General features: G+C 41.5%; 4 protein-coding genes across 36 annotated transcripts in view; 3 read left to right on the top strand and 1 right to left on the bottom strand.

Moving 5' to 3' along the window:
• Nucleotides 1-6,921, top strand: part of LOC6500007 (calcium-activated potassium channel slowpoke) — a 39,196-nt gene extending 32,275 nt beyond the window's left edge. For 10 of the 32 annotated variants that reach the window (XM_032449560.2, XM_032449559.2, XM_032449561.2 and 7 more), the window contains 10 exons: nucleotides 446-520; nucleotides 1,416-1,448; nucleotides 1,516-1,705; nucleotides 2,288-2,353; nucleotides 3,970-4,147; nucleotides 4,674-5,181; nucleotides 5,395-5,531; nucleotides 5,631-5,773; nucleotides 5,825-6,044; nucleotides 6,099-6,921. In XM_032449560.2, the coding sequence (XP_032305451.1) occupies nucleotides 446-520; nucleotides 1,416-1,448; nucleotides 1,516-1,705; nucleotides 2,288-2,353; nucleotides 3,970-4,147; nucleotides 4,674-5,181; nucleotides 5,395-5,531; nucleotides 5,631-5,773; nucleotides 5,825-6,044; nucleotides 6,099-6,236 (1,688 nt within the window). In that variant the 3' untranslated portion in view covers nucleotides 6,237-6,921. The remainder of the gene's footprint in view (nucleotides 1-445; nucleotides 521-1,415; nucleotides 1,449-1,515; nucleotides 1,706-2,287; nucleotides 2,354-3,969; nucleotides 4,148-4,673; nucleotides 5,182-5,394; nucleotides 5,532-5,630; nucleotides 5,774-5,824; nucleotides 6,045-6,098) is intronic. The other 22 variants (XM_014910842.3, XM_014910841.3, XM_014910854.3 and 19 more) reach the window with 5 other exon arrangements.
• Nucleotides 6,922-11,601: 4,680 nt separating this feature from the next.
• LOC6500008 (putative uncharacterized protein DDB_G0271606) lies at nucleotides 11,602-16,161 on the top strand. 2 transcript variants are annotated; one of them, XM_001953381.4, is made up of 4 exons: nucleotides 11,602-11,972; nucleotides 13,809-14,336; nucleotides 14,502-15,839; nucleotides 15,899-16,161. In XM_001953381.4, the coding sequence occupies exons 1-4, from the start codon at nucleotides 11,967-11,969 to the stop codon at nucleotides 16,034-16,036; spliced, it is 2,010 nt and encodes a 669-aa protein (XP_001953416.1). In that variant the 5' UTR covers nucleotides 11,602-11,966; the 3' UTR covers nucleotides 16,037-16,161. The 2 variants fall into 2 exon arrangements, with proteins under 2 accessions (XP_001953416.1, XP_032310338.1); XM_032454447.2 differs by having other exon boundaries at nucleotides 11,603-11,972; nucleotides 14,751-15,839.
• A 111-nt stretch (nucleotides 16,162-16,272) lies between these two features.
• LOC6500009 (DNA-directed RNA polymerases I, II, and III subunit RPABC5) lies at nucleotides 16,273-16,750 on the top strand. Its single transcript, XM_001953380.4, has 2 exons — nucleotides 16,273-16,491; nucleotides 16,552-16,750. The coding sequence occupies exons 1-2, from the start codon at nucleotides 16,397-16,399 to the stop codon at nucleotides 16,658-16,660; spliced, it is 204 nt and encodes a 67-aa protein (XP_001953415.1). The 5' UTR covers nucleotides 16,273-16,396; the 3' UTR covers nucleotides 16,661-16,750.
• On the bottom strand, nucleotides 16,693-18,149 carry LOC6500539 (methionine aminopeptidase 1). The gene is made up of 3 exons (XM_032454451.2): nucleotides 17,901-18,149; nucleotides 17,101-17,835; nucleotides 16,693-17,041 (listed from the first exon to the last, which is right to left on the bottom strand). Exons 1-3 carry the CDS (start codon nucleotides 18,052-18,054, stop codon nucleotides 16,809-16,811), a joined length of 1,122 nt encoding a protein of 373 aa, XP_032310342.1. The 5' UTR covers nucleotides 18,055-18,149; the 3' UTR covers nucleotides 16,693-16,808.
• Nucleotides 18,150-18,164: the final 15 nt, after the last annotated feature.

The following is an 18,164-nucleotide window of genomic DNA, read 5'->3' as shown; positions in this document are numbered from 1 at the left end:
CGTAAATCAAATATCCTAAAATCCCAATAAACCATCCCCCGACCATCTTGAACACCTTTCGTTCAATTTCGGCCGAAAGCCGTATTCTAAGTTTTATTTTCAGTTGGTCCGGTTTTCCTGGGTTCTCCCAAGAGTCAGACTGATTATTCTATGATTTTCTCTCGAGTTTCGTGTTTATTTACCAAACAAGCCAAAACTCTTACTGCTTTAGTTTTTTACAAAAACCAAAACACAATCCCCCTAAAAAATATTAAAAAAAAAAAACAGAACCAAAACAAAAGAATTTTTTTTGGTATATTCCAAAAAGCAATTATAGGCTTCACATACAAAGCTTGACCATATAAATACACAAAAAAAAAAGCAAAACTAAAAAAAAAAAGAAATGCATACACAATGAATCTGATTTACCGAAGCTGTGCGATAACGAACCAAAAATATTTTACAGATGAACACCATCCTGCACCCACATTTACGCCACCAGAGCTACCCAAGCGGGTGCATGTGCGTGGATCTGTATCGGGTAAAGTCTCGTCTCTGAATTGAATACCAGACCACTAGACCACTCAATGCGGTATAAGTCAGAAAATGCGTGGTGCAGTTGCAACAATCTAGTTGCAGCTGCCCCGGAAAGGTTATTTTGAACGCCAGGCCGCCAGTCGATAGGTGGATAGCACATTTCGTCACCCACTCAAATCTCACACACATTATCCGATCAATATAAGTTTGTGTTTCGTTTCCTTAAGCCTTGGTTTGCTTTTCCCCTCAGTTTAAATCGTCGAACAAACAAACAAATACAAAAAAAAAAAAAATGTCCAATCCAATTAAAAAACGATCAAGTACAACTCATGATAATTGTTTAGATATTCGTTTGCATAAATATGTTTTTGCGTTGATTCTTGAACAGAATTCGTTTCTCTGCTAATGTAACTCGTTGATATAATCTAACTAAAGAACTGCTATATACATATATCCTATATCTCATAATTACCTAATTACTCGAAACCCATATTGATGTCTATTGAAAGCATTCTTACTTTACTTATTTGTACACTTCACCTTGTGTGATCTTCGTTTTTAATTGCATAACCAATCTGCTTGTTACCAACTTTGTTTATTACTGTCGCAAACCACACACACTCGATAAATCACTAAGCCAGAACTATGATCCATTTACAAAAAACCTTAAACCTTAAATGCACACGCGGCTCAAAAATACCTTTCTTGACTAACTTTGACTAATACTTGAAGCCAATGAGTATCTCTTCAACACTCTGACCAGCGAGTCCGGTTCTGGGCCAACTTACTAATCGAATGACCTCTGCTCTTGTTCTCTCATCTTTGAACTCGTCACTGCCACAATGCTATTGCTACTGCAACTGCTGCAACTACTGATACTGCCAATCGATCTGCCACAGGTGATATCACACGTGACAGAGAAGATACCAATCGTAAGTTTTTGCCGCATTAGCCAGGACAACGAATTTACGGTATATATCCTTTTTCATTTACTTGCAGTACTCAATCGCAATTTGCGCCGTCCGAATGGCACTGGCAACGGCACAGGTGCCATGCACCACATGAACAACACTGCCGCGGCGGCGGCTGCGGCAGCCGCGGCCGGGAAACAGGTGAACAAAGTGAAGCCCACGGTGAATGTCAGCCGGCAGGTGGAGGGCCAGGTGATATCGCCCTCACAGTACAACAGGTGAGTGCTGTTCAAAGGACATACCGGGAGTGTATATATCTATTCCACGGGGGTCGAACATCAGGCTCTATCTATAACCATAGATATTAATCAAAAAAAACGGCACTCTGTTGAGTTACGAATAGCAAAGCAAAGTCGGTAATCGAGCAAGAGCAAGAAAACTCAAGTTAAAAACTAAATGAATACACTCTTAGGCCTACTCTGTTTGCAGCTGCATTACTTTTTCGTTGCCTCCGTTACATAAAAACAAGAAAACCAAATGAACAAACACCAAACACTTCGTTATGAATATTGTGTTTATGTTTCATTTTACACAACACCGACAGCGAACAGTGAAGAGGCCATTGAATGGCAGTAAGAGAATAGAAACTACGAGGTTTTCTAGGTACCACGTATATATGTAAATGCTCTTTAACCAACTAATTCTAACACCTTAACTAACTGTCTCACCCACCTGCCACTCAGCCAAGTCACCAAACCACTCACTCACCCACTCAAGAAATACGAAACAAACCAAACAACAATCAATTAATTACTTTTAACCAGTCTAAATGTATAAAAACGAAAAACATTTTGTTTCAGGCCACCAGAGAATGATGCTAACCCTTATGCGGGCTATCAACTTGCTTACGAAGTTAAAAAGCTCATGTATGCGTCCATAATTTCCTAGAATTTTAACTTACGAAATCTATCAAAAAGCCAAAAGCCTTTTTTAAACTATAACTTAGTATTCGTTACTTATCTAAATACATTTTATGCGCATTTTGTTTGACACACATATTGATATTGATATTGATTGATCGAAAGCTATGCCATTCCATCAAATACGCGTACTAAACTAAACCGAAACTTAACCAAACCTGTGCGTTTACTGTCATGTCGCTGTCTTCTGTATCTATGTTTGTGTCTGTGTCCTTGTGCGTATGGATATGTGTGTGTGTGTGTGCTTGCGTTTGTAGATGTCCGTGTGTTTGTATGTGCGACCCACGATCAATTCGCCTTCAATAATAAACTAACACAGCATTTCTTTAACCAACGCCTAACATTTTCGAGCATTTGTCTACTAACATAATAACATCTCGCCAAGATATGTCCAGAAATTAATTTTCTGTCTCTAACTCTTCTTATTTTCCACTAACATCATCAAGCGATCTGTGAATATTCCTTCATAAAAGTCCTTAATTTAAGCCGTGTACTATAACTATGTAAACTTGTAACTATGTTTTTAACGCATTTCTCTAACCCACATTTGCCGACTAATTTGCCACTATTATTTTTTTATGGGTTTCTACTCGTTTTTTGTGATATATTTCAATGATTTGAATAATTTTCTGCCAGAATCTCCTAGCAATACTACTCGAAATCCTTGAAGAAAGATTTTGCAAAAAGTATAGCATACCTTTTAGGGCAGACGAAGTGCTGGCGCATAAAATAGCCAGAAAATCAATATGTATTTTTTTATTGAAGAATTTTCCTATCGTTGGTCTTAGACCCTAAAAAGCATACATTCGCCCATTTTCTCCTGCATTCTCTCTTTCTCTCTCTATTTCTCTGGATCATTTGAATTTAAATTGCAATCTATTTGTTGTGTGTGTTTTTCTGTGTTCATCTTTATGTCAAAATCTGCACCCTTGTACCATATACATTACATTCGTAAATCTTTTTCCTTTCAACTTACAAAAATCATTAAGTAATAGTAGATGGTAACTGCCAAGTCCAATGGTTAAGGAGGGGAATGAAAAGAGGCAACTTCCTCACGCATGCAACACAAAAATCATAAAAAGCAAAAACCCCAGTCCCTAACAATTTCGGACAGCAGATGAAGCATTTTGCGTAGTGAGAAACTATTAAGTTTTGACTCAAACTCTTGTTCGCATTCATTTTGAAACTTTTTTTTTCAACTAGCACATATTCTTCTCTATTTCTAAATCTATATTTTACTATTCGTATATCTATCTTTGTAAGCGTAAACTATTTTTGACTATCGTTAACTATCGTATTGAGAACACATTTAAAATTCAATATGCTCCACTTACTCGTATTGAAGTATTCACATATGTTTTTGAAAGACACACGTACTCGTAGCGTTTACGATGAACACTTTGCATTTGGATGTAGCGTTTGTTTTTGAATTGGTTGATAATCTGCATATGCAAGTCAAAAGTTGAACATCGAATAAACCCCATTATGAACGAATCGAAAAACCAAGCTCCAGCACAGACCGCCGATGGCTAACACTTTTCTATCGCTCTAATTGTGTCTAGGCCGACGAGTCGCAGTTCCGGCACGGGTACACAGAATCAAAACGGCGGCGTTTCATTGCCAGCCGGCATTGCGGACGACCAGTCGAAGGACTTTGACTTCGAGAAGACCGAAATGAAGTACGACTCGACGGGCATGTTCCACTGGAGTCCGGCAAAGAGCTTAGAAGACTGCATACTGGTAAGTTTTTTATCCTAAGGCTATATCTTTGTTATTATAAATCTGTTTCTCAAGCGAATTACCTCAAATGATTTGTATTTCGATTCCCCATCGATCTGCATTAAAATCTGGGAACGAAATATTTTTTATATTTTTTGTTAAATTTCCTGGGGGATCCCCTTCAACATTCTGAGAATGTACGGAAATGGTAATAGGAGCCCCATCGAAGCCCATATCTTTGCCAACTTCCATCCGATTCTTAAGGGGAATACCTTAAATGATTTGTATATCGATTTCCGATCGATTTGCATCAAAATCTAGGATCGAAATATTTTTCTAATTTTTTGTTCCTGGGGAAAATGTAGCTAACCTTTTAACTGTTGTTATTTTTAATCCGATCTTTGAGCGGAATACCTTAAATGATTTGTATAATGGTTTTATAATACTAATGATCGATTTCATATGGAAAAATATCAACAAAAATCTATATATAACTGCCAGGAAATTTATTTAAAATCCAATAACTTTATCAAAAATCTTTGTGCAGGATCGCAACCAGGCGGCCATGACGGTGCTGAACGGCCATGTGGTCGTCTGCCTGTTCGCCGATCCCGATTCGCCGCTTATCGGGCTGCGGAACCTGGTGATGCCATTGCGGGCGTCCAACTTCCACTACCACGAGCTGAAGCACGTGGTGATCGTGGGATCGGTGGACTACATTCGGCGGGAGTGGAAGATGCTGCAGAACCTGCCCAAGATCTCGGTGCTAAACGGCTCGCCGCTGAGTCGCGCCGATCTGCGGGCGGTTAACGTCAATCTATGTGATATGTGCTGCATACTGTCTGCGAAAGTTCCTAGCAACGATGACCCAACGCTGGCCGACAAGGAGGCGATCCTCGCCTCGCTGAACATCAAGGCCATGACCTTCGATGATACGATCGGTGTGCTAAGCCAGCGCGGACCGGAGTTCGACAACCTGAGCGCCACCGCCGGTAGCCCCATTGTGCTCCAGCGGCGTGGCTCAGTCTATGGCGCCAATGTGCCCATGATAACAGGTAAACTGCATCGCACTAAGTTGGCTGAGTTTGCGAACGACCGAACGGAAGTGGGACTGGCCAGGACATTGTGGAACCTTCCAATTTTAGTTTATTTTATTTTCTGTTACTTTGATATTCCACGAAATGTTCTGGCCAGCCTCATCCATTTCCGACCCTCCGCTCCGAGGTGTGTGCTGTACTAATACTTAAAATGTTGGTTGTCGTTTAAAGAACTGGTCAATGATAGTAACGTGCAGTTTCTCGATCAAGACGACGACGACGATCCAGATACAGAACTATATCTGACGCAGCCATTCGCCTGCGGCACAGCCTTCGCTGTGAGTGTGTTAGACTCGCTGATGTCCACGGTAATGTCCAGTTCTAATACCTTCAACGGTTCCCCATTCATCTTTTGACCAATCAAAGTTATTTTAATTGTTTATGTAAATTGATTTTTACCGGCACAGACCTACTTCAATCAAAACGCCTTAACGCTGATCCGCTCATTGATAACGGGCGGAGCCACGCCCGAGCTGGAACTGATCCTGGCAGAAGGTGCTGGCCTCCGGGGAGGCTACAGCACCGTGGAGAGTCTGAGCAATCGGGACAGGTAAGCTGCAGCTCATATTATATCCCACATTATTGGCTTACCCATTCTCAGGTGTCGAGTGGGACAAATTTCACTCTACGACGGACCCCTGGCTCAGTTTGGTGAGTGCGGAAAGTACGGAGACTTGTTCGTGGCTGCCCTGAAATCGTACGGAATGCTGTGCATCGGGCTATACCGATTTAGGGACACCAGCTCCAGCTGTGATGCGAGCAGCAAACGTTATGTAATAACCAACCCACCCGATGACTTTTCACTACTGCCAACAGATCAGGTGAACTATTTGAATATTTTTAAAGTATTTTTTAATTTAATTGGTGGTTTTAAGGTATTCGTTTTAATGCAATTCGATCCGGGCCTGGAGTACAAGCCGCCAGCGGTACGAGCACCCGCCGGTGGGCGAGGCACCAACACACAGGGATCCGGGGTCGGTGGGGGCGGCTCCAACAAGGATGATAACTCTTGATTGTTACTGTGTAGCGCCTTAACTGATGGTCCTTATTCGTACATTTGAACGATGGAGAAGTTAATTAGAGGCAGAGCATCGCATTTATGGCACAGCATCCACTACCTATTGGCATAAGATTATCGCTAGCAGATCGGCAAGAGCAAAAGAAAAAGACATATTTGTATGTAATCGATTGTAAGGTGTACTCTGTACAAAATGGAAATCAAAAGCGTAAATTAGTTAGAGATACGAACACTGCGTGCCAGAAAGTGTGCTGCTCTGTCCTTTTATATGTGTGGAGGAAGGCGAAATCCGGTGTATTTTGTCCATCCTAGCCAACAATCAAGAGACAACCACTACCACAGACGATCAGAACAGCAACCGCAACGTTAACTGCAAGTGCAACTGCAACGTCAAGGGCCATGCCGCCTCTCTCCACATATATAAAAGACCGATTCAGATATGGGGGAATCAAGACCTGTCGCCCCAAAGTCCATCGTTCAATTGCCAACTGATTGCTTCCCACATCATTCCGTATGCCTTTTTAGAACCTTGAAATTATCATATTCTATATTCTATATACTTATAATTTTAATCTTTATCTATGTACATTGGTTTATCTTATCTTGTTTATCTTTCCTTGTATATTTTGTTTTGTATTTTATTCCCAAGTCCCCAATAAAATATTATGTTATTATTTGGAGTTTTAGTTTCTGTTTCTGATCTCCCAAAATTTAGTTTTTCTGGCAACAATCATTAGTTATTACTTATGGGTATGTATTTATGTATTAGTGCATTCAATCATTTATATTTAAGAATCGTTATTCACTTATTTCATCTATTCATATTCGTTTACATTTTGAGTTCACTTCATGGCGCTATCATTGCATATTGCATAAAAATTGAACAATTCTAAATGAAATCCATCTCAATGGTGTGACGTAAGCAATTGGGAACCATTAGTGAGGTAAGCTACACATTAAACAAGGAAAAGCAAATCAAACAACAAAGACAACTAACAAATACTAAACCTAAACTAAGTCTAGTACACACATGTGCACCTAGAGTGTGTACACTGAAACTGAAACTATGTACTTTCATGTCTCTAAATATTTCTCTAAGCTGCAGAATGGCAGCACAAACAACAGCAAACACTACGCAACAATTTATATCGAACACACGTACTTAAACACTCAATTAAATGACACGCATTAAGCCACAAAACATATTTGCGAGATTGCTTTTGTGTGAGCGTAGATACAGCTTCGAGGAAATGAGATACAAGCAAAGATACAGATACAAGGCAAAGAGGCTAAAAGCAAATGTTGTGCCAGCATACAAATTCAAAAACTGCATTTAGAAGTTTCTGAGCATGCGCAAAACGATTTATATAGAGCAGAGCATATTGTAATCATTAAACTTTTAAAGTAAAACTAACACAAATATCGATTTACGACACTTAAGAGCCAACAATCTGATAACTAATTCGTACACCTAAAGCAAATACAAACTCGACTCGATCTTTTATAAGACAGCAGAGGAGGGAAGGCCAGAGAATATGGTATATGCATGGTTGTTTCAGCCGAGGGTCGCCAGCTTAGGTGGCCCGGGAGCTTAATACTAAACCAAAGCTTAAGCAAAGAATTACACTTAACTAGAGGAATCTCAGCTTTTTCAATCGTCATTAGTCAGAGCCGTGTGTCGAGAAGTACTCGCATATTGGACAGACTCTTATTTTGCTAATTCTAAATTGAAATACTTCTTACATTTACATCTCTACACACATACCTACGAACAATGAGACACGTAGCTCTCAGATAAAAATGCAAAAAAGAAAACAGAAAATATATACTTTAAGTAGCGCATTCGAGTCATTATTCAATATAGAGATAGATTACACCTAAATCGGAATATAAAGTGCGATGAATAGCTGATGAAAATGTAGTTAGTAATATTTTTTAGTGTATGTGAATGTGTGCGCTTTTTACCAGCGATGTACGAGCAGCAACTGTGGTGTTCTAAACAATTTTTGATAGATACAATCGGTAACCAAAAGGCGAAAAAGTTATGTTTCTACATTCCCTTCTACATCTTGCTATAACCTCTTCTATATGATATATATTCTATGTATTCTTCACGCACTTGCGCTCGATCCGGCTAAGCGGAACGCTCTGTCTTTTGTACATAGCATGTAAATACGATATGAAACTAAGACCTATCTCGAATATGTTACCGTTCAACTTGTTTAACTCGTGTATCTTGTGCTGTTCCGTTTAGTGGTTTAAAACGATTTTCGGTACACAATTGTAATTTGTTCAAATGATAAACACTGCCAAAGCGTATAGAAATCACATTAAATGTAGATCAAACAACCAGAAGCAGACCGCATTCATTCAATAATGGAATAACCAGAAATGGAGAAAAACGTAACAAGAATATGGCACAGATGACCGTACTAAATGAGTTTGTTTCTGTTTCACGAAATATTAGTAACTAACAAATTTAAATAAAATGAATTCGAGCTTTTAAATTTAAAAGGAGAACAAATAAAACCAAAAAAAAAAAAAAAATGATGAGTATAATCTAACAAATTTATAAGTGAAAGCGAAATAAAAGAAGAGCAAGTTACAATTCCTTTTGTATTTGATTTGTAGTGAAATTTTGTGTAGCCTAGGCTTACCCAGAACGTAAAATTAAAAACAAAAATATGTGAATATTATGCGCCTTCGAAATTTATGTAAACGTGTATGTAGCCGTGCAATGTGAGAAACATTTAAACTCCATTAAAAGTAAAAATAAAGATAATGGTAAACGTAATCGTAAACGTAAAAGTAAAAGTAATAGTCAAGTGTAAATGTTAATGAAAGGAGAGCATAGCATAGCTTAGCATAAACGATAAGTCGACTAGATATCGCGTAAAGAGCAGTTCATATATTGTTAATGATAAACATATAAATAAATCGAAAACAAAATGCATTTGCAATCCTAAAATAATACGAGAACGATAAACAGGCAGAGTCGTAGGAAAATCCCAAAAGTTAAACATAATTTTTAGATGATTAAAATAGTTAATAAATTGATAGAGTCGTCACCTACCAACACTATTACACACAGCCACACGAATATCCACACACCTACACTACTCACACTCAACAGCGATGACCCCAACAAAAAGAACATAATGAACTCTCGATGTTGTGAAACTTGATAAAATCATGTTTACGCTATAGCCGATCTACATAAAACAAAATAAAAACGAACGCAAGTTAAATACATATTCAACCAAAAACATAAACTATCCGAATAAATGCTTCTTTCAAATAAACAAAAAAATTTAACAAAAATATAGAGAGAGAAACATGCTGGCAAAGCTGCTTAACATTACATTTCCATTACAATTTAATGTAACTTCGAGTATTTTTATCTTTCACATTATTTTACTCTTCGGGGCAGCTTTGTTCACAAAAAATAAAATAAATATATACATATATGCATATATATGAATTATGTCGCATAAAACTACTCAATGCCGTATAAACTAATGTAAGAGCAACGTTTTTGTAGAAAACTCGTCAATAAAAAATGAAAAAAATATAAAAATATATTATCATACTCGTAAATGTGAAGCTATGCAGCATTTTACTGTAGTTAGATTTTTTGTATAGAATCAACGTTCGCAGCTAAAAACAAAAAACCAAAACCAAAAAAAAATAAATAAAACGAAAATAAAAATTTTACATGATTAAGCCATGAAAGGAGGAATGTTCATTTTTTTAAGGAATAATATAATAATAATAATATCATAATATAAAAAATAGCAACTAAATCCAAAAACAGAAAAACGAAAAATATTTTTTATAATTTCGCAGCACTTTCACAAAATACCCGCACACGCACATTAATACAAGGTGTGCTAAAAAAATTGTATAAAAAATGCAAGCCCAAAAAAAATGCAAATCATATTATTGAAAACATTATTGTAGTTAAATTTTTTTAGTTTTTACTCGGTATTTATATGAAGTAATTTACACAACGGAAAACGTAAGCGTAGAAATAAATGAGTCTAAAAAGCGATAAAAATCATTAATTTAAATACAAAAAGATTAAAATAAACCAAGATCAGAGCAGAAAGCATAAAATGACAAATTAGTTTAGTTTAAAGAAGCTTCATAAAGGCAAAAGCAAAAAACCGAAAAATAAACAACATTTTAAATAAAAAAAAACAATTAAAAAAGCTAATAATGCATATTTTAAACATTTGTCTAAAAAGCAAACGTAACACAAAATAAAATGATAAATGTATGAAATAAAAAGGTATAATAATAATATTATGTTGTTAATGTTTAAAAAACCTTGTTAAAAATAATATTTCAAAATAAAATATAAATATGGAAAAAATCGCAATGAAATTACCAACCAAAAATTTGGCAGCTTTATGAAAGTGAAATTTTGATTTATGGCCCAAAAGTTTCGGGTTGACCAAAAGGCAATATTGACCCACATATGGCAGGCCGGCCACAATCAAATTCCAATGACCAATTGCGTTTAGAAATTGGGCATCGCGCTCCGCATAAAATGCGACAAATTACACATGGGCGCGTTTCATAAGCCGAAGGGTCTTTCACGTATAAGCCGTACTGCCGAAGATAGGCCCTTTTAAAAGACCTTCCTATTACACATGGAAAATGCACCCGTCGAAAAACATAAGTGGGTTAATCGATTCGGAAATTGTTTTAAGAAGCAACAAACGTAACTGGTTAAAGGGAAACAAAATATGGTATTTTGAGAGCCACTTTTCTTGGCGTGTAACGCTTGAAATCTCCTTTCGTTGCCCACTGTGGCTGCCACAATTTCGTAATGTCAATCGCTGGCTTTGCTCCTGTTTATTGAAGCAACAGGTGGCATGGAAGCGATGAAGCACAAAACCCATCTCTGGTTCATGTGCGCCTGGTCCACATTGCTTTTTAAGGTAAAGACCAACATACTGGCGAACGACAACAAGTTCGTTGCCTAAGTCTTTTGTTTTTCTCTTCTTTTTGATCCGCAACATGTGGTGTCTTTTCTTTCTCTCGCTGGCCAAGAACAGTCAATGGCAAAACACTTTCGTTTGTGCTTCCATTGTGTATTGTATGGAGCTATGTGCTATTAAACATTGCCACTTGCTGGCAATGTTGCTGTTGGTCGCGTTGGTCGCTGAGCCTTTTGCTGTTGCAAACAAGTTTTCGGCGCCGCCAATATGCAGTGGCAAAGACGCAAGAAAATTCGACCACTTTCTTTGCGGTACGGCAAGCATTTCCAATGCGACGCATCACCGCTACGTGGACTTCCAGTGGAACTTCAGTGAATCGGATCGGATGGGATCGGTCTGAGTCGGTCGGTGTGGAGTGGATCGGCACTTGGTTTTTGTCCGGGCCCGCCGACCGAGTGGCATTCAGTTGTCTACGCGACTTGAACAGGTGCGGACGTTGCTTTTCGCTGCCTTGAATTTTCTGTGCGTGAACTGAACTAAACTAAACTGAACTGAAGAAAGCGCCGCGGCGCACGCTGACATGAAGTTAATTGATGTGATTATCTACTTAATTGCCATTTTGATCTTCATCTACCTGCTGCTTGAGTAGTGGCAGTATAGAAGAAGCCAAAAGTCGCTCAACTATTGCCCAGAGCTTTCTAAAACCCAACTGTAACAATTAAAGCATCTTCATTATCACCATCCGACAAGCAAATAAACACATTTCAATTCCCAACAAGATGAGGGTAAGTGAATCATGCTGCGATCCCGAGTTTGTTGGCCACAATTAGTGGTTATTAATGAAATCTCTCACTGAGCAGCGCAGCGGCACATGTAAAATAATAGATTGGCTTTAATTCAAATGCATATGTAGTGGCATTTATTGTGCCGCCGGAGATTGTTCACCTTCAGCTTCAAATCCAATTATCAGCCTGCAGACTATTAGCAATCTGAAGACAATGCCGTCGCATCTTCAATTGAATTGCGATCGCTGAGACCGCTCGTCTGAATATTTGACAAATTGTAATGTGGCCGGCAAAGCGAGCACTTTCATTTGCAATGAGAGCACTTGATTCACCAGGTTTCGCTGTAGTTTACAGCTCCAGCCCGAGCACTAGACAATGGATGGCTTTACGTGCACCAATTACACTGGCTGCTCGCCTGCATTTGCCTCAATGTGCAGCGGCTTGAAAATAAAATGTTTACCGCTAAAATAAAAGTTGCATTTCGAGTTGCAATTTGGGTTAACCACAGCGTTGTTTATGGCCGTTGTCGCGGCGACAGGCCGCTGCTTAATAGTTCCGTCTAGCGGTTAGGCAAATCCTTTGTCAAGTTCATTGGTCTTGGCCGAGCCCAAAGGAAACCCGAAATTAAATGCATTCCAGGCGTTGCCTGGCAATATTTTGACTTTCGATGGACGAGTTGCCCCGGGCAATTCCCTCGCTGTCTTAACATCCGTCTCCTGGGAGTTCATTCACCACTCGGCGGCTGTCGCAGGCATTTCAATATGATTATGCATATGGCAAAGGCGACAAACTATCTAACCACTCCATAAACAATAAGCCACCAATTTGGAACCAATTACGTCTGTCCCCACTTTTGCAGCCGCAATTGCAGTTGCTTCGTTTGGTTGTCACTGTAGTCATTGTAGTCACTGGCTTTGGACAATTCGTCGTGATTGCGATTAAGCAAACGCAGCACGTAATCAATAACTATACATATTGGACTCGGTTAGGCATTTCACCTCATGATTGACGTCTGGCTAACGGCACTCAACATTGACATTGTCATTGCCGCCGAATCGGTGGAGCGGCCCAAGTGAAATTGCCATGTCCAGTTACTGGTATCAAATTACCAACTTCCACTAAGGACGGCAAAGATCCAAACAAACCAAGTGCCGGATAGCTTACTCTTCTTAAATCATTCCTATGGTTGTAATACTCAAAAGGGCACTGCAGACGGTTCCCAAGAAGTTAAATCTGTAATTTTGTTTCATTCCGCGTTCGAGATCTATAATCTCTAAAACTTTTTCGAAAATCCATAACAAACTCAACTCTATTGAAATGTGACAAACCGAGCCAACAATCCATAATACTATCGAGTAGAAATGGTAAACATCATTAAAGTAGCATTTACAGAACGAAGACGTTTCGATATTCGACTTTTCACTTTCATTCTACGGCATTGCGGACTAAAAGTTTAATCAGGCAGCAGAGCGGGGAAAATGGGCAAAGTATTATGGCATACAGTGGTTCATATAAATATGCATTCGGACATGTGAAGACACATATGTACGTACCTACTTTGTTGGCTCGTTTGTTTAAGCAGCTTTGGTTAAGTAGCCAGTGGCAGGCGACGTGATAAAATTTTAGAAAACCGCCAATTTGTTCAAATTAAGGCCATTACAGTTTTGTTGTTGTCCAGCGATTACACGACCCTCCCCTTTTTCCGACCCGCTGATGCCTTTGGCGGGCTTAGAAAGTTTTAAATTTCTTTCAGTGTTTTTTGTTTGATTTGCTCGTAAAATAATTATTATTTTTATTTAATGCTTTTGACTTTTACTCCCCCTCTTCCACATCCAGCCTTTTCTGATATTTGCCCTGCTCTTGGCGGTCGTTAACTGTGAACCACCGGCAGCCAAACCGCGACCACTTGTCTTCACCAATTGGCCACCGAAGAGCGCCAAGCAGGTCCGTCCTGCTGCAGGAGTTGCCGGACTTCCTGGCAAACAGCGCACCCTGGTCGTCCAGATTCGCAGCGATCAGCCAGTGCCGTTGGTTCTCAAGGGTCGTCTGGGCCACGCCCACACCCATGCCGCCCATCTGGCTCATCCACACGCTGTGCATCCCCATGTCCTGCCGCATCATTCGCATGCCCATCTGCACGCCCATCCTTTGATCCATGTGCCGCAACACCAGCATTTGCGCTCCCCACGACCCATCAAGCTAGGTGCTCCGGTCTACTTGAAGCCCGCTGCAGCCATTCGAAAACCACTCAAGATTAAGCTAAACAGCTCCAAGCCCAAGGCGAAGCCCACCTTTGGATACGACAAGCCCTTCAAATATGAGAACCCAACAGCTGTTAGCTACAGCGAGCTCCAGAATCTGCCGGTGAGTTAAAAAAAATATTAATAAGATCCCGAAAAGGATTGGACATCTTCTGCTTTTATGTCCAACCCTTGAGATCTAAGATTTTTTAGGAGTTAGTATACATCACTTCAAAATCATACATAAATACATACTACATGAATCCCTACATGCCTAAAACCCCAACAGCTGGACACGCACAACAACTTCAACACTGAGCACTTTGCACCCATTTATACGGTACCCGCACCGAATCTATCCGTGCACGGCAACCACCTGGATCTAGAAGAGGGACACTTAGACACTGCCTACCTTCCTCCCCAACACACGCCCTCTCCTCCGTCCGCCCGCCCCCAGACATATCTGCCACCAAACTACAGTGTACATGAGGACGCGACCAATGACCAAACCATTCGTGATCCCATTTCGGGTTCGCAGAAACTCTTTGCCCCAGATCCAGATCCCTCGCTGCCCACCACCAAGATCCGTCCATCCACCGAGTCCTTCAACACACCGAGCAACAATAAACCGCTTCCTGCTGACGTTCAGAGCAATCACCTGCCCGCCCAGCCGCTGGTTCAGATTGTAGGGGCCCAAGCGGCGGCCCAAACTGCGCCAGAGATCTACCCTATCCAATACGCCCAGCCAGCGGCACAGTTGCAGCCCTTCATTGCCGCAGCCATCCCGGCGGCGCACATTCCCATCTACAATCCCACGTACCTGGTGACGCAGTCCAACCAACTGTATACCCAGCACAAGCAGCAGCTCTTTAAGCCCAGCACGGAGCACGTAGTGGAAACAGGCTACGTTAACGCGGATCTCACCCAGGAAGTGGCCAGTAACGGGCAGATTCTGCAGGCAGCCAAGGATCCACACCATAATATCCATCCCGTGCTTGATTCTGCGCCGCAGTACGCCGCCCTGATTGCTGCTCCGGCTTTGGGAGAGCCGATTGAGAGTGCTTATGAGACTGCAGCCTTCCACATTCCCAATGTGGCCTCGGCGGTAACCTCCGCCACCCCGGAAGGTGGCTTCGTGGTATCCAACTATTACGGTCACGCTCATGACTCCTCGCAGCTGTTGCAAGCCTACGCAGAAGAGGAGGCTCGGCGCCAACAGCTGGAGACTGAACAGGCTGCCATCGAACTGCAGAAGCAACAACAATTGCATCTGGAAGAACTGAAGGCCCAAGCCCAGGAGCAGCAGCAGCAACATCAGTTGCATCTTGAGGAACTGCGTGCTCAGGCTCAGTATCAGCAACAACAACAGCAGCAGTTTGAAGAGCTTAAGGCTCAGGCTCAGGAACAGCACTTGCAGCAGCAACACCACCAGCAACAGTTGCAACTGTTGCAATTGCAGGCGCAGCAACAACACCTGCAGCAGCCAGTACAGCAGCATCCGGCTCCTGTGGCACAGGATCCAGCGTCTGCCGCCTTCGAGGAACATCAGCGATTGGTTCAGCAACAACTGGGCAGCAATACACCACTCCGTATCTTTGTACCCGACGAGGAGTCAACTTCCGAATCAGTAAGCTCTTATACATTTTTTGATGTGAAATAGGATTGATTTCCGTTTTATTTCCATAGCGCCTGCAAAAACGGTCAGATAACCTAAAGAAGGGCACAGTACAGGACGTGGCCAGTGCGGGCAACCACGAGGCAGAGTCAGCCAAAGATTTGTTTGAGGTGTCCACCTCCGTCGAAGTTGCCGGCAGCAGTAATTAGTTACGCACATTTAGTCTTCGACGCTGTTCAAAAATATTTATTTACACACCCATTTGTAAAAACGCATTCATATAGCGAGCAGTCGGTAGTTTAATAAAAATAATCTTTAATTTATTCAAAACGTAGTCTATGTCTTTAACAGTAATTTGTAAAGTTTAAATCTTTACATTCAAATGTAAAAGATCGAGTTATCCCGCTACTTCAAAATTATCGATATATCGATAGCTTTTGTTTTCGTTTCTTCTTCTTCCCTGACTTCTTTACCATCTCTAGACAAGCCAAAAACACATTGTGCACGATTTCTATCATTAGCTACATAATTTTAACGAATTGTTGAAAAGTAAAACGTTCTAAGACAAGATGATTATTCCGATTCGTTGCTTTACCTGCGGAAAAGTTATTGGCAACAAATGGGAGTCGTATCTGGGTCTGTTGCAAGCGGAATACACGGAAGGGTAGGTTACGCCGCGAAATATGGTTCTTAATCCGTAAATTAATTTGTATACTATCTACAGAGATGCTCTTGATGCCCTGGGTCTCAAGCGCTACTGTTGCCGTCGTATGCTCCTCGGTCACGTGGATCTTATCGAGAAACTCCTGAATTATGCACCTCTCGAGAAGTAAACTTGGAAATGGGGAGATAATCAAAATGGGACTCGGGAATAAACTGTAGATTTATTGTAAAATTACAAATTAAAGCTTCATGCAACCAGATATCTGAGTTAAAGCCCTAGTATCTATGTATATGTTAACCCAAATTGGCAGTGATCGTTCACATTTTATCCATAAACCATGGCTGTCCATCCTTCTCGCGGCGACGAGTCAGAATCTCGCAGCCATTATCAGTCACCAACAGTGTCTGTTCGAACTGGGCTGAGTATAAACCGTCGGCAGTGACCGCAGTCCAATCATCCGGCCAAGTCTCGGCCTTCTGAACGCCAACAGAGATCATGGGCTCAATGGTAAAGCAGTGGCCCGGCGCCATCACCCCGACAGCAGAGTTTTCTGGAAAGGAATCGCGGGTTATTTCATCATGGTATCAGAAAGTTGGGCGTGAAACTTACTGGCATAATGAGGCACATTGGGAGCTGTATGGAAGACACGGTGAATACCATGGCCGCAGTAGCTGCGAACCACACTGAACCCATGCGGAGAGACATACTTTTGGATAACGTTGCCGATGTCGCGGTACTTCTCGCCTGGACGCACAAACTCAATGGCCTTGCTGAGGGCCTCGTGGGTGACCTGGACCAACTTCTTGTGCTTCTCAGACACGTTTCCCACGAACATAGTCTCGTTAAGATCTCCGTGGAAACCGCGATGGTACACAGTCACGTCGATGTTGCAGATGTCCCCATCCTGCAAAGGCCTCTGGTCGGGAATACCATGGCAGATTACCTCGTTTACCGAGGTGCAGCAGGACTTGGGGAAATTGTAGTAGTTGAGCGGCGATGGATAGCACTCGCGTTCGATGGCTGCCTCATGGACCAGACGATCCAATTCATCGGTGGTGATGCCCACCTCCACGGCCCTGGCTCCCTCATCCAGGCACTCTCTGCCTAATCGACCGGCAACACGCATGGCTTCGATCTCCTCGTCGTCCAGAACTTTAATGCTGGTGCCACGCAGCGCCTCCTCAGAGAGCGAGCGACCGGCCGGGTGGTCGGCATAATCTGGGCGTTGGATTGCATCCGGAACAGCCCGCTTGGGAGTATGTGGAAACGGGCGCAACTTGCCGCTAAAGCGAAAGTGTGGCCATGGGTTGTAGGCCCCATCGGAGGCAGCGGACTGGGCGCCACCTTTACGTAAAAAATGCACATGTTAAAGCATAATGTCCTAAAATAGATTGATATTTCGATCGTACCTGCCAAGGCATGAATAACTTTATGCGTTTTCCAGAAGCCTTTAAAGCACGGTTGCGAACAGAAGAACGAGGTCTTTATACCCAACTTTAAGCAGGTTGGACACTGGAGAGTGGCCTCCTTGCCGCAGTTGGTCGTCTCGCATATTTGCGCCATCCTTTTACTCTTATTTGCCCTTTTTAAGAAGAAAAAAACCGGAATTAAGAGAGAAAATGTGTCCACCTAGAGGCGGAGAAGTTTCGATGGAAACATCGATTCAAGGATAT

This window comes from Drosophila ananassae, chromosome 2L, assembly GCF_017639315.1.
Source record: "Drosophila ananassae strain 14024-0371.13 chromosome 2L, ASM1763931v2, whole genome shotgun sequence".
In the NCBI taxonomy this organism is placed as follows: Eukaryota; Metazoa; Arthropoda; class Insecta; order Diptera; family Drosophilidae; genus Drosophila; species Drosophila ananassae.
Note: the sequence above shows the minus strand (reverse complement) of the source record. Positions and strands in the feature narration are given on the sequence as shown.